Source organism: Aedes albopictus, chromosome 3 (genome assembly GCF_035046485.1).
Source record: "Aedes albopictus strain Foshan chromosome 3, AalbF5, whole genome shotgun sequence".
NCBI classification, from domain to species: domain Eukaryota; kingdom Metazoa; phylum Arthropoda; class Insecta; order Diptera; family Culicidae; genus Aedes; species Aedes albopictus.
The window spans coordinates 349,432,981-349,455,850 of NC_085138.1; the positions used below are offsets into that span (position 1 = coordinate 349,432,981).

Genomic DNA, 22,870 nt, shown 5'->3' on the forward strand with positions numbered 1-22,870 from the left:
AAAGAACCCACAAATGCCAGGAGAAAGCTCTAGAAGAATCCGTAGCATAATTTCTGAAGTACCACAGTTTGAATTCCTGGAGGAAGAATTGCTGGAATAACCGCAGGAATTGCTTGAGGAATCCCAGCTGGAACATCTGGAGGAATTTCTAGAACTCCGGGAGGTATCATAGAAGTATTTTTTAGAGAAACCCTAGAATCAGGAATGCCTGGGGTATCCTTAGAGAAGTTCCCCTAACAAATGCCTGGAGGAATAGCCACAGTTCTCCTTGGAAGAATTGATAGAAGTATACTGGAGGAATTCCTGATGGAATCACAGGAGGCATTTCTGGAATCCCTGGAAATCTCAGGAAGATTTCCATTGCCGCAAGTAAGTATGCCAGGAGAAATCTCTAGAAGTATTTCTGAAGAAGACGTAATGAGAATTGCTTGAAGAATTCCAGTTGGAATTCATGGAAGTTTTTGGAGAAATCTTAATCTCCTGTGGAATTTCTGGAAGAACATCTGGAGGAAGTCCTGAATAATTCCTTCAAGAAATCTCTGGAAGAATAACCGAAGGGATTTTTAGAAAAATCCCTGGGAGATTTTCCGGAAGAACTTCCCTAGTAGAATACTTGAAGGTACCACAGTAAGATTTTTTTGAGAAGTTCTAAGAGAAATTGCTGGAAGAATCGTAGCAGGAATCCTTGCTTGAGTAATCCTAGCCACAATTCCCGGAGGAAGGCCAATATAAGCTCCTGGAGGAATTCCATGAGAATCCTAAGGGAGTTCATTGAAAAAATATCGGGAGGAATCCATAAAGAAAGCCTAGAGAAATCACTGTATGAATAGATAGAGGTATTACTGGAGGAATCCATGGAGAAGTCTGTTGATTGTTTTTACGCCAAAACGTACAACAGGTATATAAGTAATTCCGGGTGTGATTAGGTTTTGTTCAATTGTGCTATTAAAAAATATTAGAATTATTGCGGTAAGTTTTAAATTTTGGTTGACTGTCAAGAAAAAATTCTACGGGGTGCCAAAATTGTTCTAGGGGGTGCCAGGCACCCCTGGAACCCCCCCTAGCTACGCCAATGCAAATCCAGAATGTTCGACTTCCGATCATGTGTAAGATACAGTACACCAACTATAACGTTTTTACCTGGAGCTTTGATTCTAACCCACAGATGCTCTACCGCATTGCTTATAGGTGACGGATCGATTCTGCAGGATAACCGTTTGGATACAGCAAATAGGACGCCTCCTCCGCGAGATTTTGAACTATTAAGCCGATTGCGATCATTTCGGAAGACTGTAAAGGCGTTACCGAAGAGTTGAAGTGAGTATATCCGATCGTCCAACCACGTTTCTGTCAGAACGATTACGTCGTACGAAGAGTCAGAGACGGCAAGCAGAAAATTGTCGATCTTGGTACGAAGCCCTCTAACGTTCTTCAACCATCGCGCAACAATAACGACAATGTCGCAACCTGAATTTGTTGCGACATTCTACCCAATGCGACATAGGTTTGTCCCAACTTGAACAGAATAGGACAAAGATGGTGCACCACGAGTTTAGAGATTTTTAAGCCTTGCATTGTGATTTTCGAGCGGTAACTTCGAGTCGGTAAACACTGCAACGCTACTGAATATGTATCATCAAAAAGTTTCAATCTTGGGTTACTAATAATTGATTATTCACGAGTTGAAAAGAACGCAACAAATTCAGCTTCCGTTTTGTCTGCAACAAAAATTTTCTAGATCATGTCATTATCTGTTACCAGTAGGGATAAAGAGTAATCGCCGCGTCTTCTTTGTTGCTTGTTTTGTGCCTCTTTTGTCTGACAATTCTCTTCACTGGTCCTGGGAGAAGATCGACCTCGTTGCTAGGTAGATGAACTGGTTGCACACACGATGTTGCTTGATCAGGGAGCAGGAGCATCCATTAAGTACGTCACGCTAAAATTGGGAATTTTCGACCCCCTCCCCCCTTCGTACGTGTTTTTTCTATACCTAATACATTGCTTGTCACACTTTCACAAACCCCCTTTCCCCCCTAGGAACGTGACGTACTTAATGGATGGCCCCTCAGGCGTGTTGATTACATCCCACCGGCTACTGGGAGAGACATCGTCAGAGCAGGACAAATTCTTATTTAAGCTATACTTGCTGGAGACTACAGGGATGAAGACCCCTTCACCTGATCCCAACACAGGACCGGGACGGCTGATGAGCACTGGCTGGAAGGTCAGGATTGTGTGGGTAGGCTCAGGGGCTTCCATAGCGCTGAGTGTAGTGCGTCCTGGGTGGAGGAAACCGGTGGTAGAACCAAGTTGAATATGTTGATTTGCTGAAGTAGTCTGTTCACGGAAGGAAGTCCTATCCCAAGAGCTGCTGGATGGAGTATCATCAGAGCGGGAAAAAATCTTATTCTGTTTGTACTTGCCTGGGAGTACACATTGGAAGACCTCCTCACCAGATCCCAACACAGGACCGGGACGTCTGATGAGCGCTGGCTGGAGGGTCTGGACTGTGTGGGTAGGTTCTAGGGCTTCCGTAGAGCTAAGTGCGGTGCGTCCCGGATGTGGAGAGGAAGAAAAACTTTGGAGAGGTATTACTGTGTGTTCGAAAGTCGTACAGCTGATCCGTTATTTTGGTTGGGTTCAAACAATCGCACAGAAATTCCAGTGGGCCAATAAAAAGGGTCTCCTACTGCTTGTGATGCTGATTTACCCACAGTGACTTTGAATGAGACAAACGAAAGATCTTCTACGTGTTTTCCTCGAGGGACTAGTTTAATCACTTCAACAAGCGACGAATGAAGATTGAAAATGTCCATAACATGATGTTTCACATCATCTTCATCTTGATCGGGATCGAATGGGGTGACGTAGAAAGACTCGGTGTCGTTTGCAGCACGGGAACCAGAAGCTACTTTCAAAGACACACGGTTGGTTTCACGGTTAACGATGGGTTCAGAATTATTACCCGCTGAAGTAGACCGGACTGCAGAGTTGACCTCTACCCGGGTGGCGTCACGAGAGGAGCCAGCTTCACCGTCAACGTTTAATGCATGCTGTTTCGGAACAGCAGGTGTAGTCACATCAGTGCATGTTCTAATCGTTGAATTTTCAGTTTGCATAATGCAGCAACGTGTACACTGGAAAACGTCAAAGCGATCGAATACTATCGCCTCTGCTGGAAGGATACTGGAAATCAAATGAAATTTAAATTGATCGTTAAATGCATGCGCCAAGCCGTTCAGAAGAGTGTTACGTCTGTTTGTCTGTGATAATAAACTCAAAGAACACCAATCATGTAGGCGCGTGATTGCCGATGCACGCACCGGCTTTGCGGTTTTTCTGGTCGCAGCTCGTGTATTGATGAGTGTATGCTGTCCTTCTCGATGTTACTGATCTGATCCCATTTCGGCTCAAAACACGAAGCTTCTGTTAAGCATCTATAATAGAACTTCTATTCGTATACATATATTGTACTCACATACATTTATTTGCTCAACATCGCATTTAAGATAAGACAATATTATCGGTGCGGTAGAAAGATCGAAAATGCACCTCACCGAAAATGGATTTTTCTCGAAATATATGCGAGATCGTTCTTAGCACGTATCGCTCGAAAGCTCGAAGTGCTTGTTTTTCCTCCTCAAGCATAGTTCACGTGTCCATAGAGAACCACCGGTCTTTAGTGTGCTCTACACGGAACATTTGGATCGTCAGTGATCAGGAGTGCTTCACAGTTTCTCCTGGAGCCTCGACTTCTACCGATGATGCGCCGTAATATTTCACGACTCTCATTTTTGTCAGCCACCAGTAAGGATGAGAGGTCGACGAATTCTTCCATTGTCTCAAAGGTATCTCCGTCTATAGAATGATTGCTGTTTACATTTCTATTGAATGCTCCTAATAGGTACCAGCAGTGAAAAGAGTAGAAAAGATTTTTTTTTTTTTGGATTGGCAAGAACCTTTATAGCATCGAATTCTCAGTGCTGACAGCCCGGCGGCGACACCATCACTAAGGCATTTCAGAAATTGTGGAGGAATCCTCGAAAGAATTTCTGCGAGAATTTCTGGAGGAATCTTCGGATTGACTTCAGAAGGAGCAATTCTCGCAAACATTTCTTTAAAAACTTCTCGAAAAAAGAGAAATTCATTGATTTTTCAAATATATTTCAGGGAGAATTCTCACCAAATTTCGAAAAAAATCTAGCAGTTTTTTTTTCATTGACGAACTTTTGAAAGCACATCACATGGAACATGTGAAGGAAATTTGAGATGAATTTTAGAGGAACCCAAGGACGAATACTACTCGGAGCAGTTTAAAATTGCATGCTCTCGGAGGAACTTCTGCAGGAATGATTGAGGAAATTTCTGGAGGAGTTTCCGGGGGAATTTATGGAGTGATGCTGAGAGAAGTCCTTGAATTTCTGTAGGCATCCTTTCTAAGTGTAGAATAAGCCAAGTGTTAAAATACATATTAATAAAAACAAAAACCCTAATTAATCCACCTAGCGGTGATGGTGCCTTTCTCGTGCTTTAAAATATCCTTTCAACAAAACTCGAGCGACATGTTGATGACATTAACATAAATACAAAATGAAAACTGCTTGCTAAATCTACTCAATATGGATACATTTTATATTAGCATAACATCCAATATTCAGAAAATATAAGACAACGATCCAAAACTCAAACCAAACAAGTGTCATGAAGCCGCAAAATTTTGAAACGTCATTTTAGATTTTCCGGTCATCATTTTATGACTCCGGATATCTACCCCAACTAAACTAACCGCCATCTTGAACATTGAGACACCATATTGGATGTTCTGGTATTCATTTTTGGACTCTGCACCTAAAATTACATAAAATAGTCGCCGTATTGAATTTTGGCATGTCGTTTATGATTTTCTGGTTACCAGTTTTGGACGAAGACCGGCATTCTTCCCCATTCAAGCTATAGTCATATTGCAGACCTTGTGAAACAGCGCACAGCTTGGGTTTTCTGATTATAAATTTTGATTTCTGGACATATTGTCATACAAAATATGCCCATAATGCAAGAATTAAAAATCCTATAAAATAGGCACTAACTTGTATACTGGGCCATTATCTTGGACTTTGGACCGCTACCTTGGATACTCTGGTGGACTCCGAACATATTTGAAGGTAGTAAAAAGTGTCGAATGTTTACAAGACTGGTCGTGATTTGATGTACCGCATCCATGGGTTTGGTTAAATTTTACATTTTACCACCCGGATCTGATTCCGGGTAACTACCGGCTGAACCAAATATGGTCTAACATTATTGTCTTGTTTTAACTGCTCATCGGTTAACCAAAAACGCTGCAAATTAAAGGTGTCACATGCAGAGTTTGACAATTTCGACGGGACTCTCGGAACCAATTCCGGAACACTACCAGTTGTCTTTAGTGTGACGTAAGGCTATTTTCTAGCTAACTGTTCATCAGGTTATCGTAAAAACCACGATTTGATGTGTCACATGCTTGGATTTGGTTTACTTTTACATTTGGCCTCTTCCGGCCACTCAAAACCGATTCCGAAACACTTGCTGGCCGTTCATTAGGTAATCTAAAAAGCCGCTATTTGATGTGACGCATGTACGGGTTTGTTTCTCTTTCAGATTTAACCACTTCGGCGGGAATTCCGGAACGGGTTCCGGAACACTGCTGGTTCAGATATGGTCTGAGATAGTTTTCCTGCTCATTGTCCATCAGGTCATCGAAAATGCCGTGGTTTGATGTGTCGCATGTATGGGTTTGGTTCAATTGTATATTTGGCCACTTCCAGCGGGACGCCTAGAACCGGTTCCGGAACACTACCGGTTCAGATATGGTCTGAGATGAGTTTCCTGCTCATTATCCATCAGGTCATCGAAAATGTCGTGGTGATGTGCCGCATGCATGGGTTTGGTTCAATTGTATATTTGGCCACTTCCAGCGGGACGCCTAGAACCAGTTTCGGAACACTACCGGTTCAGATATGATCTGAGGCTATTTTCCTGCTTACCGCTCATCAGATTATTGAAAATGCCGTGGTTTGATGTGTCGCATGCATGGTTTTGGTTCACTTGTATATTTGGCCACTTCTAGCGGGACGACTAGAACCGGTTCCGGAACACTTTCGGTTCAGATATGGTCTGAGATGATTATCCTGCTCATTGTCCATCAGGTCATCTAAAATGCCGTGGTTTGATGTGTCGCTTGCATGGGTTTGGTACAATTGTATATTTGGCCACTTCCAGCGGGACGCCCAGAACCGGTTCGGGAACACTACCGGTTCAGATATGGTCTGAGACTATTTTCCTGCTTACCGCTCATCAGGTTATCGAAAATGCCGTGGTTTGATGTGTCGCATGCATAGGTTTGATGCATTTTCATATCTGGTTCCTTCCTGGGGTACCGTTCCGGAACACCTAAATGGCCATATCTCCGGAACGGCTGAACCGATCCGAACCATTTTCAATAGGAAACAATGGGACCAGATTCCGCGTCGAATGAACCGTCGGTCATTGAAATCGGATGAGGTTTACTGCCAAAAAGTGATGTGAGTTTTTTTGTACACACACATACAGACACACACACACACGCACACACATACACACACACATACACACACACACAGACATCACCTCAATTCGTCGAGCTGAGTCGATTGGTATATGTGATTTGACCTTCCGGGCCTTCTATCAAAAAGTCATTTTTGGAGTGAACATATAGCCTTTCCAGTACACTTAGTGTACGAGAAAGGCAAAAAAGTAGGCATCCTTGGAGCAATCTTCACATAAACGTTTAGAGGAATCCGAACAGGGATTTTAGGAGGAATCCTCGAAAGAACTTCTGAAGGGGGAACTGTAGGATGAAGTCCCGAAAAAATTGAAGGGTGAAGGGAGTTCTGATTCTTCGGTGGAATTAGACAATTTTTAGGACAATTTCAGGGGAAAACCTTGCAGAAATTTATGTAGAAATTTTTCGAGAACCCACACATATGTTTTAGGAGGAGAATCCTTGGACAAATATTTGGTAAACTTTCAGGAGGATTCTTTAGAACAACACTTGATAGAATTTCTGACGAAACCTTTAAAAAATCCTTGAAAAAGTATCCTAGGGAAACCCTTGGAGGAATGTGTGCAGTAAATTTAGTAGAAATCCTTGTAACTTCTGGATGAAATTTCCAGAGAAATTTCTGGAGGAAAACAGCAAGAGAATATTTGTGCTGATTTCGAGACCATGCCTCATACAACATAAAGTAGAACAGTTTTTAGGTTTAACATGGAAATTGAGCTTCTCAGACAGTGTAGAATTAGCTATAAGTTAAAATACACATTAATAAAAAAAAAAAAAAGCTTCACAGATTTTGAAAATATGGAATATACTAAAATTGAAATATCTTGCGTTGCAGTCAAATTAAAAGCTTATGCGATCACCTGGAACACATTATTTATGAACACATTATTTACACGGGAAAAAATCCGCTGCTTGGAACCTGCTAAATGAGTCATGATTTCGCGTAAAATGTGTGTTTTCATGTTATAAATATACACCACAAAAAAGGTCATAATTTCATGACTCATGTTGCCGTAACGTCACCTTGGCGTTACGTTTTTAATATTTATTGACAAAAATTTGTAAGTTAAGTCATGATATCATGCCCATGAATACCAGAACTATTAACTAGATTCATAAAACCAGAAGCGGTATTCATAGAACTAGTAGTTGTCATTTATGGTTCCAGTTTGATTAGCGAAATTTGGTAAGTCGGTTCATATTATCATGAAGTACGTACTCAAACTATGAACTAAATTTATGAAAGCTTGAGCATTACTCATGGTGCAAGTATTTGTCATTTATGGTACTGGATCGATTTGCGAAAAATGGTAGTACTGGTCATGTTATCATAAAGCATGTTCTAAATTTATTACCTAATGTTATAAAAACATAAGCAGTATGCATGATTCTAGTATTTGTAATTTATACTATCGGATTAATTGGTGCAAAGTGGCATTTAAGGTCATGTTATCGTGAAGCACGCACTCTGAAATCATGACAAAGGTTCCTGAATATTGAAGTAATTTTTATGATTCTGGTATTTGTCAATATTTATTCATCATTGTGCCTTCAACCTACTCAATAGCCCGCAGTAAATCGCGGGTGCTTTTGGGTAGATCTACCGCTGGGATTTTGAACAGATGAGCCCGCAAGAACATCCAGAGGGGCTTGCAGTCTGGTGCATACTGGAGGTTCAAAACATATATCACTTGCATGCAAATGCAAATGGCATGGAGGATGTGGTCTGCCTTGTACTCCGCTCCCCCAAAAATAACGAGCACCGCTCCTTCTCCCCGCGATGCCCAACCGAAACAATTTGCGGCTGCAAATTAAGGTTCTCGAATTTTTCCTCAAGGAAATCCAAGCGCGTGCTGATTTTATGTTCCATGTCGCCCGCCGTCTGCATAGAAAAGAAAAGATTTCTATTAAAAATATATATATAATAAAATAAAGCAAGGCTTAATTGTATAAATTGTTAGTAGTAATAAAATCATTACGTGAGCTTGATTGTTCTGCTGCTGATGAAGCTGGCCAGAGTTTGTGCCGGAATATAGAGTTTTTTCACTTTCAACTTCTGGAATGTAGTTCAATAATTATATAGTTTACTACTATTTAAGTAAGAACAATTCACTACACTTTTTCAAAAACCAAAAAAAATCTCACCGGAAAACACTGCCGCTCACAAAAGGCGCCTTGACAGAAGTGACAAAAATGGCGTAGGTGATTCTGCGCGAGGGTTTGCGTAACGCTTACAGTGCCCAAATTCGTTTGTTGTGATTCATGATTTTATGACTCTGCGTTATGTTTATACGGCTCAGCGTCTGGTTGAGATGACTCAGCGTCATAGTTTTATGACTCAGAGCCATGCTACCATGACTATGCTTTATGGTATTCAATTTATGAAAACGAGCTTAATTGTTTCATAACGCTTTTGACGGCCATGGCTTTTGTTGATGGAATCAGTTATTATTATTCATGATAATCGTTGTTAACGTCACGATATCATGACTTGTAGTTACAATATCATGAAGCGACAAGTTTTATGATTTCATAACATTTTAGTCATAGATCCGGCAACGATTTTTTTCCCGTGTGAACACATTATTTACACGGGAAAAAATCCGCTGCTTGGAACCTGCTAAATGAGTCATGATTTCGCGTAAAATGTGTGTTTTCATGTTATAAATATACACCACAAAAAAGGTCATAATTTCATGGATCATGTTGCCGTAACGTCACCTTGGCGTTACGTTTTTAATATTTATTGACAAAAATTTGTTAGTTAAGTCATGATATCATGCCCATGAATACCAGAACTATTAACTAGATTCATAAAACCAGAAGCGGTATTCATAGAACTAGTAGTTGTCATTTATGATTCCAGTTTTATTAGCGAAATTTGGTAAGTCGGTTCATATTATCATGAAGTACGTACTCAAACTATGAACTAAATTTATGAAAGCTTGAGCATTATTCATGGTGCAAGTATTTGTCATTTATGGTACTATATGGTATACGTCATGTGGGCGAAAATCGAGATATTGGTGAGTATATGAGTAAATATTAGCAAAATTTTCAAAAAAGATGTATATATGTTAAAGAAGTATAGTAAAAAAATCAGGCACAACCACAAGCGTGTTAAGAAGTTGCCGTCTAAGCCGAAAGAGAGATGGAATTGTGAAAATAGGAGTGTTCATGGTGTGGGCTCGGAATCAGTTTGGTTTTCTATTCCGCAGAATTGTTACTTGTTCTGTGGTTTAGTTGGTTAAAGCCGGTCTAGCGAATTCGGAGTCGCGGGTTTGAATCCCACCAGAACACGATTTTTTCTTCAAAATTTCATCTCTCAACTTGCCAATTAATTAACATTCCGTGTCTTCTAATTTTCAAGTTTTTCCCTGTACCTTTCGACGTACCAGCAAATTGGTACAAGCCTGTAAAGGGCAACATTGACATGAGAAACCTATGGGAAACTTTTTTCAAGACAAGGACACATTCAATGGGCTCTTCGCTCTTTGAAGGAAGCACGACACTAGACAATGGATTAGCATGCAACGCCCAGTGGCATAGCTGCAAACTTTTCTTGACCCGCGCTTCTCAGCACGATGTAATTAAATTCTTAATGACACTAGCCGCACGACTACGAAGCCAATGCGAGAATACTTAGATAAATTTCTGAAGAACTTTTGTTGGAATTAAAAAATGCCTTAAATGAAATAATAAAACATTTTGAAAACTAACAAGGAAACTAAAATTATTTTGAAAGTTCTCTAGAAGAGTTTCTGAAATGACAATGATTTTTCGTAAGGGGCTAACTGACATTATGTATTTTGATCATGCTATTAACGGAAGAGAGAATCGATCAAGTCAGTTAGGCCCTAATGAAAAATCAATTATTGATCTCCTAGAATATATGTAAGTATCTTACATGAATCACTAGAGAGTTTCCATATAAATTCGTTCCCAAATCAAACCAATACATCAGCATTCATACACAGGACATTTTATTGAAATCGCATTGGAACTTCCACTTGAATCGCATTGTTGGTGCGTGAGAAACCAACTGGCAGCACGGTTCAAACCTGACTTGACAGGCGGTTGTCAGTCTGCGATAGCCTACCTACCGAGACGTCATTCTGTCATCGTGGTGATTTAGCAGATTTAGATACCGCATTGACTATTAGTGACTAATTGAAATCGAATCGGAAATTATTGAATTAGAAACATTTACCTATTACTATTGATCACCGATTAACGAAGTAGTCTAGCTAGCCGTTATATCTTGCTGAGTGAACTTATATAACCGAGCTTGATAGTTAAGATAGTATATTTCAGGATCTGTAACAGATTCTATATATTCGACGTTGATATCAGGGCGGGATATTTAGAAGTCCACTGAATTGTGAGTTGAGCCTATGATATTATCTGTATTCCTCTTCATAATCTTATACGTAATTTCAGCTTTGAAGCACTTTCAATAAACCGCTATCAAACATCAGTGCGAACTTTTTGTCCTGTATCAACATCTTCAAAGAATTCACGGTAAACGACATGGATTCAGTCGGCACACTCGATCCAATCAACTCAGGGTGTGTTGCTTGCAACAGATCGCATACGGCGGATAATTTCGTATGTTGCGATAAATGTAACTGCTGGTGGCACTTTTCGTGCGCTGGCGTAACGGCATCAATCGAAAATCGTGATTGGATCTGCTCACAGTGTCTACCAGTAACACACGTTCGAGTATCACTGGCTTCATCCGCTGGATCAGTCACATCCAGCCAACGGCGGCGTCACGAAGAACATCTAGCTCTCTTGGCGGAGCAACAACAATTAGAGAAGCAGCAGCTGCAACAGGAACATAAACTGCAACGGAAACACCTGGAGCAAAAACGCCAACTATTGTCTGTGCAAGAAGCTGACGAGAACCAAAGTGTTCGTAGTCGTCGTACCGTACATTCCCGCACTAGTCAGTGGGTCAACAAACATGCAGATATCATACCTGAGTGCGAGGAAATAGGCGCAGTGGGAGGAATTTTACCCCAGCAGGACGCCCACTCATCACAGGTAAACGGTAATCAATGGATAGCGGGACAAGATCCATCAGAGTCGCAAGTCGTCAGGGATCTTCATAACAAGTTGAAACAGAATGAAGCAGATTCTCGGCAGCAGATCGAAATTCTGCAGAAACAACTCGAGAAATTACAAATTGAGTTACAGAAGAAAGCAGCTGCTCAAACGACCTCAACAACAATCGAAAAGGGAGCAATATCAAAACATCGCCCGGCGTTGCAGAACATGCCTCCGGTGTCACTACGTCAGTCTAACCCGATCGATTGGGAAATATCTCCCGTAGAAACGGGAACATCCAAACCAGTAGTCACAGAGCAGCAACTAAACCGCGTATTCCGAGGTCAAGTGAATGTAGGAGCCCCGATGATACCCACCATTCAAGATCAAAAACTTCCAACAGTAGACTCGGAACAACAGCGAGACATTCCGACTACTGCGATCAACCGAGACCGTGTACAAAAATCAATCACGAACAATCCAGTTCAGAATCGCCCTACACCGGAAAGGCGGCCAGGTACTATGCCACAGATGCCCCTCGGGAATCAGCCAAGATCGTTTGATTTTCCTCCACCGGTGGCACACCATGGAAACTTGACCAGAATTACACTATCACCAGAACAACTGACGGCCAGGCAGGTGCTCCCACGCGACTTGCCAGTGTTCTCCGGGGATCCCGCTGATTGGCCCGTATTTATTAGCAACTACAACTACACCACTGAAGCCTGTGGGTATAGTGAAGGTGAAAACATGATTCGGCTACAACGCTGCCTGAAGGGCACCGCCTGGGAATCGGTGAGGAGTAGGCTGATCCTCCCAGCATCTGTTCCCCAGGTCATCGAATCTCTGCGAATGCGGTTTGGCCGAGCCGATCTATTGATTGAATCGCTTATTGAAAAGGTCAGGTCATCTTCAGCTTTGAGAGCTGATAAGCTAGACACATTGATAGAATTTGGAACATTGGTTCAAGGACTCCGAGATCATATCATCGCAGCAGAACTGTTAGAGCATCTGGAAAATCCAACGCTCCTCAAGGATCTGGTAAACAAACTTCCAGTGGACTATAAAATGAAGTGGGCGAGCTATCGAAGGCACGCTGGTGCTGTTAACCTAGAAACGTTCAGCATGTTTATGGCAGGAATTGTGGAGGACGCATATAGCGTGTCAACCCTAGCGCCAAGTGAAAGGCCGCCGAGACGTGACAAGCAACACTCCGACAGAAGTTACGTACACAACGAAACTGACGTGAACGATCTGGGTATAAATCAGGAATACAGAAAAGATACTCGTAATGTCTCTGAAATCGTATGCTCATTTTGCCGACAACCTGGGCACCGAACAAAGGAATGTACATCCTTTTTAGCCCTGACCGTCGACGAACGCTGGAAACAGGTACACAACCAAGGACTCTGTCGAACATGTCTATTCGGACACGGACGTAGAACATGTCGTAGCACGAACCGCTGTGGAGTAGACGGTTGCTATTTCCGTCATCACCCACTACTACACTCTCCCACGTCAATTTCTCAACACCACCAAGCAGTTGAACATAATGTGCACCAACAAGAGATCGACCTAACCAAATTGTTCTTTCGTATCATACCCGTGACACTCCATGGACCGACAGGAAGTATCGATACGTTTGCCTTCTTAGATGAAGGTTCGTCGTTGACGATGATAGAAACCAGTTTAGCGAACAAACTAGGAATCGACGGGCAGGAACATCCACTTTGCCTAAAATGGACCGGCAACATCACGCGAGAGGAGAAAAAGTCCTGCAGAATCGCCTTGGAGATATCAGGACTAAGGAACAAAAAACGCTATTGGATGAGCGGCGTTGGTACAGTTCCATCACTGGACTTGCCTGTACAAACTCTGCCAATACAACAATTGAGACAGCGCTATACCCACCTCCGCGGAGTACCAATTGATGGGTACCTTGATGCTGTGCAACGCTTACTGATTGGTATTGATAACCTTCGGTTGGCACTGCCTTTGATAGTACGGGAAGGCGAAGAAGGACATCCGGTCGCAGTGAAAACCCGTCTAGGATGGTGCATCTATGGAGGACATCGAGATGGCCGTCGGGAACCTGTGAGCTTCCATATTTGTGAATGTGAACACGGAAGATCAATGGAGGAAACGATCACTGCCTATTTTGCCACGGAGGAGGTGGGAGCCCGCCCAGTCGCTGAAGGTCTGTCGAAAGAAGAGCAACGCGCACTGCAAATATTGCAACAAACTACAATCCATGTCGGCACACGGTATGAATCTGGACTCCTATGGCGATATGATCACTTCGAGCTGCCAGATAGTTACCCAATGGCCTTCAAAAGGTTGCAGTGTCTACAACGCAGGATGAACAAGGACCCGGTGCTGAAAGAAGAAATCCATAGGCAGATTCAAGAGTATATAAGAAAAGGGTACGCTCATAGGGCCACAACCGAGGAATTAGCATCGATCGATCCACGGAAGCAATGGTTCTTACCCTTAGGAGCGGTAGTCAATCCTAAAAAACCATCTAAAGTTCGATTGATTTGGGACGGGTCCGCAAAGGTCGATGGCATATCTCTCAATAGCATGCTGTTGAAAGGACCCGACCAATTATCGTCTCTTCCCGCTGTTGTATTTCGCTTTCGGCAGCACAAGGTGGCCGTAGTTGGTGACATCAAAGAAATGTATCACCAAATACGTATCAGTAAGTCTGACCGATATGCGCAGTGCTTCTTATGGTCATCCGATTCTTCGCCAGAACCGCAAATAATGGTGATGGATGTGGCAACTTTCGGAGCTACTAGTTCCCCAGCTACTGCGCAGTTCGTAAAGAATACGAATGCCATGAGATTCGTCGAAATCTTTCCGAGAGCAGTCGATGGGATCATCCACAACCACTACGTGGATGATTACCTCGATAGTTTCCCCGATGAAGAACAGGCTAAACGGGTAGCGACCGAGGTTCGAGATGTGCACCAAAAGGGCGGATTTGAAATCCGCAATTGGTGCTCCAACAGTAAAGCGGTCTTGGAACACCTTGGTACAGGGCAGGAAAAACCAGTGAAATGCTTAAATCTGGAGAATAATATCATATCAGAGCGCGTTTTGGGCATGCTGTGGAGGAGCGAGGAAGACGTAATCTGTTTTGAGACTGCTATGCGTGCGAACATAAGGATACTCATCGAAATGAACATCAAACGGACCAAGCGTCAGATATTGCAGTGTGTAATGACGCTATTCGATCCCCTGGGGCTCTTGGCACCTTACCTGATATTCGGAAAAATCCTTATCCAGGATGTTTGGCGCGCCGGAATCGGATGGGATGAACAGGTAGATGACGACACATTCAAGGCTTGGCAGAAATGGGTGAACATTATCCGTGACATAGATCAAGTCCAAATCCCGAGGTGTTACTTTCGCAATCCAGACAACTACGGTCTTGCAAACATTCAGCTCCATATATTCGTTGACGCTAGCCCGCTGGCGTATTCATGTGCCTGCTATTTCCGAATCATCAATGCTAAAGGAGAAGTCGAAGTGGCGTTGGTAGCTGCTAAAGCTAAGGTGGCACCGCTCAAGCCCATGAGCGTTCCTAGACTGGAGCTACAGGCGTGTGTCCTAGGGACGCGAATGCTGAAACTGGTGATGGATGGGCATACCATTCCGGTAGCCCGACGATATTTCTGGACTGACTCAACTACAGCTTATACATGGATTCACAAAGATCCACACCGGTATCGTCCATTTGTCGCTCATCGTGTAGGTGAAATCCTGGAATCTACCAAAAGAGATGAATGGCGATGGATTCGTTCAAAAATGAACTCAGCAGACGAAGCTACCAAATGGGGTGTCGGGCCCCACTTTGACAGTAGTAGTAGTTGGTTCAGTGGGCCGAAATTTTTGCAACTACCTGAAAACCAATGGATCCTCTCTATACCTACCGAAAAAAGGGAGGACGAAGAACTTCGAGCATGTCACGTTCATCAGGAGCAGTATCCACCGGAAATGATTGTTGATGTTAAACGCTTCTCATCGTGGAACAAACTCCGACGTGCAACCGGCTACGTGCACAGATTCCTCTCAAACATTCGCAAACTACCTACAGAACGATGCACCGGTCATCTAACTCAGAACGAGCTTCAACAAGCCGAGAGGGCGCTTTTTAAGCTTACCCAACGAGAAGCATATTCGGAGGAGGTCATCATCCTGGGCGTAGACCAGAAATCAAAACCGTCTACTTGCAACAGTGTACCGAAAAGTAGCTCTCTCTATCAATTGAATCCGAAAATCGACCAATATGGAGTGCTACGAGTTGATGGTCGAATTGGAGCAGCTAAACGAGTGCCATACAGTGTGAAGCATCCAGTTATTCTTCCAAGGAAACATTACGTCACTAAACTTATCCTTGAAGATATGCATAGAAAGTTTTTACACGGTAATCATGAAACCGTTGTAAACGAGGCGCGCCAAAATTTCTACATACCGCAGTTGCGTAGAGAGGTAAGAAGTGTGGTAAGTCAATGTCAGTTTTGCAGAATCAGAAAGGCACGACCAGTCCTTCCACAAATGGCTCCGCTGCCAGAAGCCCGATTATCCCCATTCATCCGCCCATTCACTTATACCGGTGTGGACTATTTCGGTCCCGTAATAGTAAAAATCGGCAGAAGTAACGTTAAGCGATGGATTGCATTATACACATGCCTCACAATCCGGGCGATCCATGTCGAACTCGTCCATAGCTTAACCACGGAAGCATTCGTTATGAGCTTGCGCAGATTTGTAGGTCGTCGTGGGGCACCACTTGAACTTCATAGTGACAATGGCACTAACTTCCACGGGGCAGAACGGATACTACGGGAGCAGATTTACGCTGGTTTGGCGGCGACCTTCACCAACACCAATACCACTTGGCATTTCATCCCTCCCGGGGCACCCCACATGGGGGGATCTTGGGAGCGTATGGTGAGGTCAGTCAAGTCGGCCATATCATCAGCGTATGTCAACGAGAAGCTGGATGATGAAGCACTCCAAACGCTGTTGATTGAGGCTGAATCAATCGTCAATTCGCGTCCCTTAACGTACCTACCAATGGAGTCATGTGAACAAGAAGCGATCACTTCTAACCATTTCTTACTTGGTAGTTCATCAGGGGTACGACAACCAACAGTTCAACTAAACAGTGGCACCCAAGATCTGCGACGATCCTGGATCACTCTACAGCGTCAGTTAGACAGATTCTGGAGAAGGTGGATTCGTGAGTGCTTGCCGACGCTTACAAAACGTACTAAGTGGTTCGGTAGAACGAAGAACTTAGAGCCTGGAGAGTTGGTTATAATCATCGACGATACGAAGCGGAACAGCTGGAATAGAGGACGAGTTCTAGAAGTTAATGTCGCAGAAGATGGGGCAGTTAGACAGGCCGTTGTCCAGACTGCAGGAGGAATTCTTCGACGCCCGGCCTCAAAACTTGCGGTCTTGGAAGTATCAGATGGTCATGGAACCTCAACCGAGGGTTCCATCGGGGGGAGAATATTGGTGCGTGAGAAACCAACTGGCAGCACGGTTCAAACCTGACTTGACAGGCGGTTGTCAGTCTGCGATAGCCTACCTACCGAGACGTCATTCTGTCATCGTGGTGATTTAGCAGATTTAGATACCGCATTGACTATTAGTGACTAATTGAAATCGAATCAGAAATTATTGAATTAGAAACATTTACCTATTACTATTGATCACCGATTAACGAAGTAGTCTAGCTAGCCGTTATATCTTGCTGAGTGAACTTATATAACCGAGCTTGATAGTTAAGATAGTATATTTCAGGATCTGTAACAGATTCTATATATTCGACGTTGATATCAGGGCGGGATATTTAGAAGTCCACTGAATTGTGAGTTGAGCCTATGATATTATCTGTATTCCTCTTCATAATCTTATACGTAATTTCAGCTTTGAAGCACTTTCAATAAACCGCTATCAAACATCAGTGTGAACTTTTTGTCCTGTATCAACACGCATCATACTCACTAATATACATATATTCCAAAATTTCCGAGTAACGGTAAACATTAAATTCGAATATTTTCTAAACTAGAAACTACTTCAAAAGTTTTCGTTTTTATATGGACCGATAAATATGAAATTGATAGTTTTTATTGAAGATTTTCACACACATCATCTGCAATGGCTGAATTTTACATGAATATTTTTTTCTGTGCGCACAGATCGAAAAAAGAGTGTAAAATTCTGTGGCATATGATGCACATGATTGGAGCGTGGGATATCACAGAAGTTTACATGACATATCATGTGAAGGTCATAAAATATCATGTAAACTTCCATTATATGTCATGTAATTCAGCATGACTCTGTGTGTTTACATGACATATAACACAAATTTACATGATATATTATGTAAACCATCATAACACTAAATTTACATGACAAAAATGAAGTTTACATGACGTGTAAATCTCATTATTTTTATCTGTGAATATTCCAAAATTTCCGAGTAACGGTAAACATTATATTCGAATATTTTCTGAACTAGAAACTACTTCAAAAGTTTTCGTTTTTTATAATGACCGATGAATATGAAATTGATAGTTTTTATTTAAGATTTTCACACACACTTCGAAAAATCCTTGTAATTTTATGTCATTTAACGCCGACATATAGCAGCGAGAAAAATGACGCAATATTGAGTGCGATCATATTTTTACAAGAGATGCTTCAGGGCAGCTTCTTCCTTGTAATTTTACTGCATGTTGATGACGCATCATAACATAACCTCAAAAATACAAACCCTAGAAAACTGTCCCCCAGTTAGTATTTCTAAATAAATGTATCATGAATGCCGTAAGGTTTTCTTTCATGTTTTTATTAATTGATTCTCCTATATAATTGTAAAACAAATAACGTGCTCTTTTCCCAGGAGAGGTTGCTTGATGAGCCGGCCACTGTATTCCTATAAGAACCGGTGTTCCGCGTGCACTGGGATTCCGTTCATCAGAGGAAGTTCGCATGAAGAATTGCCATCACATGGAAGACACAAATCGATGCAGTCCTTGATGCTCAGGGTATCTTGCATTGGAGGAATAACTGAAAATAACAAGCTTTTCAACCTCTGGTTTTTCCCTACACGCACTAATGTACCGAGAAATAGATACCTTGATTCCTATCGTCCTTGCTAATAATTTTCTGCTACTCCCGGCTACTAAGTCCGCTTCTTGATCCACTTCTAGCCATCAACATTATATTTCAATAAACTTCTACTGTATGAACAACTAATTCACGAAAACTTGAAGCGATCTGCTTTCACAACCGATTTAGAAAAATGACGTTTGGATTTTCGCCACTTGTAAACAAACCGTGATTTTGTCTTTTCTCATGTAAATTTATGAGGCATCAAACTGAATAACACGTTACGTGTCGAAGTATCATAGGTATTTGCTTTAAAATCTACTGAAATGACATAAAATTAGTTGGGTAGTATTTGTCTACATGAATAGATAACATGAGCCACAAAAATGGGTCAATTGAATATTTATGTCTTGCCAAATTACGTCACTTTATTCAATTGTGTCACTATGAAAATTGAGATTTTTTTAGTGTGCACACTTCATCTGCAATGGCTTTAAGAAATGATGTTTGACAAACCACATAAGTATTATAATTCCAGCTTTTGAATGTCTTTCACATAATTTGAAAAGTCTCCAAGCACAAGCTCAATTTGTGGAAATTTAACTTTTTTACCAGAAAGAGATTTGAATCCGCAGCGTTTTCAGGATTGGAGGTGGTAAACCCTCTACGTTCAACATTGCCAAAGGTGGTTTTTGAACAACACCATCAAACCGCTGAGTTCATGTGGGTACACCGGAAAGAAAATATGAACGAGGGCAAACAGAAATAATTCAAAGTTTACCAGTTATAGGCACGTAAAATAAAGCGCGTCATGTCCGGTGTCCGTCGCCGTCGTTGTTCGACGTCATCCGAACCGTTCCCTTCTCAATCAACCTTCTGACCTACGCTCACCCAAAAATGTCTAGCTGATGTGACATGACCAGTCAACGTATCGGTCTAGACCGAGGAAGAATCATAAATGTGGCATGAAAATTTCCCGACTGCTCGTTATCTGCCCGCTGAAGGAAGTGGAAACTCTTCAGAAGTAGGTATTGCGGAAAATTTTGGACATTACCACGAAAAATTCCCCAATCGTGCATCCAGCATCGTTGAGGTACGAATCAACTTCTGCTCGAGAGCTGATAGACCGATAAAGACGATGAGTAAAGTCGGACCGAGCGTGCAGGGGCGGTTCTTGTGGAAAAAACAAGGGTTGAGCTCAGAGAGTAAAAAAATCGAAGACTGAAAGTGAAGATTGACATTCTCATTTTTTCATTCGTTTTTGGCCACATTCATTGTCAGCTGAATGCCTCTCTTTTTTCATTCAATTCTCTGTCACGAATATTTTTTCGCACGTCGTCAAATGTCCAATTTCTGTTAACAGACGCACAATCCGACTTAATGGACAAATAGAGAACATAATTAATATTCTAATTTACTACTATACATAAGTTTTGAGGTAATTGGAAGTATAATCGGGAGTTACGGTCCAGTTTTATTTCTCAGTGAAAATTGTCAGTGACAGAAAAATGAATGAATAGGTGAAAAAATTCATTCACCAAAATGAATTTTATTTTGATCCCACAGTTGAGAATCTTCATAATTCACGATGAATTTCATTCATTGAAAATGAAAATGTTAAACTCTGGTTGAGCTTTTCACAAAGTTTGGCGGGCGAGCTTAGCAAATTGATTTCCTTTAATCTCGTATGGCATTAGAGAGAGAGAGTTAAGTTATTGATCAGATTGAAAACGGAGGGTCTTCCCTTTCAATAAACATGTTGTTTGCTGTTTGGGGGTCGTACACAAATTACGTCACGCTTTTAGGGGGAGGAGGGTTTTGCTGAGCGCGACGACTCTTACAAAAAATATTGAGGTCCCATACAAAAAGTGTGACATAAGGGGGAGGGGGGTTGAAAAAGGTCGATTTTTGCGTGACATAATTTGTGTATCACCCCTTGGATGAAAACGACTAACGGGCTTGGTTCTCTAGTGGCTACCGCTTCGGATTCACATGCAGAAGGTGCTCTGTTCAGTCCTTGGCTCGTCCCTTTCTTCTACTTCCTATCTACTTTGTCTCTCTTGCTTCTCTACATATATATCTCATGTATATTCGATTCGTCTGTTCATAGCAATCGCTAGAGCCAGTAACGACTTCGGTTGATTCCGCGTCTTCCCATTTCACTGCTTATGTAGTAGTTGTCAGCTTACAACAGTATTGAAATTCGGTTTTGACAGTCTTTGGTTTCAGCGTCCATACTTACACTCATTGCACAATTATGGGTCACTCAAGGAACAACCATTTCATAATATGAATCGTTTTTCATACAAAAATAACACTTTCATTATTTTTATTTTATATTCTCATCATTGAAACCCCTCTTTATTGTTTTAAATAAAAATCTGCTTGTAAAATTCACTTTAGGCGGTGAAAATTACTAAAATGTTGGTGAATAATGAAAACCACAATAATGGGTCAAAATTGGCTGTGTAACAATTATGGGTCAAATTGTTGCCTATTATGGGTCACTTAAGAGAAATCGGCTCAAAAATAATGTTTGTCTATTTTTTCAATGAATGATCACTTATTCTCGATAGATCAACTATAGTAGAATCTAAAACTGGTCTCAAACCTCTTAACAAAGCGTGTTTTCACGATTTGGAATCAATTTTTCAATATTGGGTTAAAATCTCCAACACAACCACCGATAAACGCCTAAAAGTATGCAATGCCCATGTACGCAGAACTGTCAATATTATGCTGCACAAAAAGTGACCCATAATTGTGTGATTTTCGGTGTTCCTTGGCACAATAATGAGTCACTTAAATTTTGCCAGAAATAAGCTTTAATTGGCTGCAGTCACATGAATTTCTACATTTAGAACGTTAATTATACCTTTGTTCTGGTGACGATACCATTTCGCACATGAAAATCACTGAAGCTCGCTTTTACAGAGCTTACGAAAGCATTGCACGCACTGTCCGATATTCACAATCGAAGCGTTACTTTGACAGCTAGTTTTGCGCCGAACAAAAAAATATTGAAAATATGTATGTTTTGATGTATAAGCCCGTGTGCGATACGTATAGTGACACAAAACAAATCAACTTATGTGCGAAAAATAATAATAGCTAACAAAAGCTTGCAATCAATTAGTATTTATCTATTAAAGTGGAAAGTGACTAATAATTGTGTGTGACCCATAATTGTGCAATGAGTGTACTTGATTATCTTCGCCAACGTTTGAGTTCTTGGGTCGGACCTACATGTACTTCTTTTTTGACGCATTCACCACCAGTTCAACCTTTGCTGCTTCGCGTTTCAGGCGGGTGTGCAGCTTTGCCAAATGTTCCGTCGATGATATTCATGTCGTCAGCGAAACAAACAAATTGGCCGAATCGGTTGGCAGTCATACTTCGGCTGCTACGCCTGGCTCTCCAAATGACACCGTCTAGGGCAGTGCTAAATACTATTTGCTAAATACTATTTGAATATTGTAGATTCTTACTGACTTATCGATGTTTGGGGCTGTCCATAAACCACGTGGTCATGAGGGGGGGGGGGGGGTTTCGGCCAATGACCATTTTGTATGAACAAATAAACATTTTTGTATGGACTAATGACCACGGGGGGGGGGGGGGGGTTGAAAAGTCCCAAAAAAATGACCACGTGGTTTATGGACAGCCCCTTTTACTCGTATGAATCCCACGTCCAACAGAAGCGGCCCTGGCATGCGACAAAAGTGCAAAACTTTGCTCACGTTGCTTTTCCTGCAGTCAACCATCAGCCCGTCGTCGTAGCAGCAACAACTTGCTGCCGGTAGAAACTTTTATTCCCAAGCGTGCTCCTTCCCCATCCGTCCACCCACCACCAGTTCAGTTCGACATCCAAAACATGAACCTCTCCGCGCCACCTGCTTGCCAGGTCAGCCTCACGTCAGTCACCGCATAACACGCACACAACAAAGAGAGAAAGGAGTGGACCAGCGCGGCGTGGCTGTAGCGGTGAGGGCAGCAGCAGCCAGCAGCGCAAAAGCTGAAAATAGACGCGATTATCTTTCAAGTTGATATCGCGTGAGGTTGCCCCATTTCACCCGATGAGGAAGCGAAGTATGTATTTTGTGT

The 22,870-nt window shown here is 42.0% G+C and overlaps 1 protein-coding gene across 1 annotated transcript; it reads left to right on the forward strand.

Annotated features, from left to right (window-relative positions):
• Positions 1-1,891: 1,891 nt before the first annotated feature.
• On the forward strand, positions 1,892-22,697 carry LOC134290888 (uncharacterized). The gene is made up of 4 exons (XM_062858111.1): positions 1,892-1,926; positions 2,038-2,224; positions 11,279-16,701; positions 22,523-22,697. The coding sequence occupies exons 1-4, from the start codon at positions 1,892-1,894 to the stop codon at positions 22,695-22,697; spliced, it is 5,820 nt and encodes a 1,939-aa protein (XP_062714095.1).
• Positions 22,698-22,870: the final 173 nt, after the last annotated feature.

Coding starts and splice junctions, on each gene's coding strand:
- LOC134290888 (XM_062858111.1), top strand. CDS start 1,892: ATGTTGCTTGATCAGGGAGCAGGAGCATCCATTAA. Junction 1,927..2,037: donor GGAGCAGGAGCATCCATTAA/GTACGTCACGCT, acceptor TTTCCCCCCTAG/GAACGTGACGTACTTAATGG. Junction 2,225..11,278: donor TGATGAGCACTGGCTGGAAG/GTCAGGATTGTG, acceptor ATCTGCTCACAG/TGTCTACCAGTAACACACGT.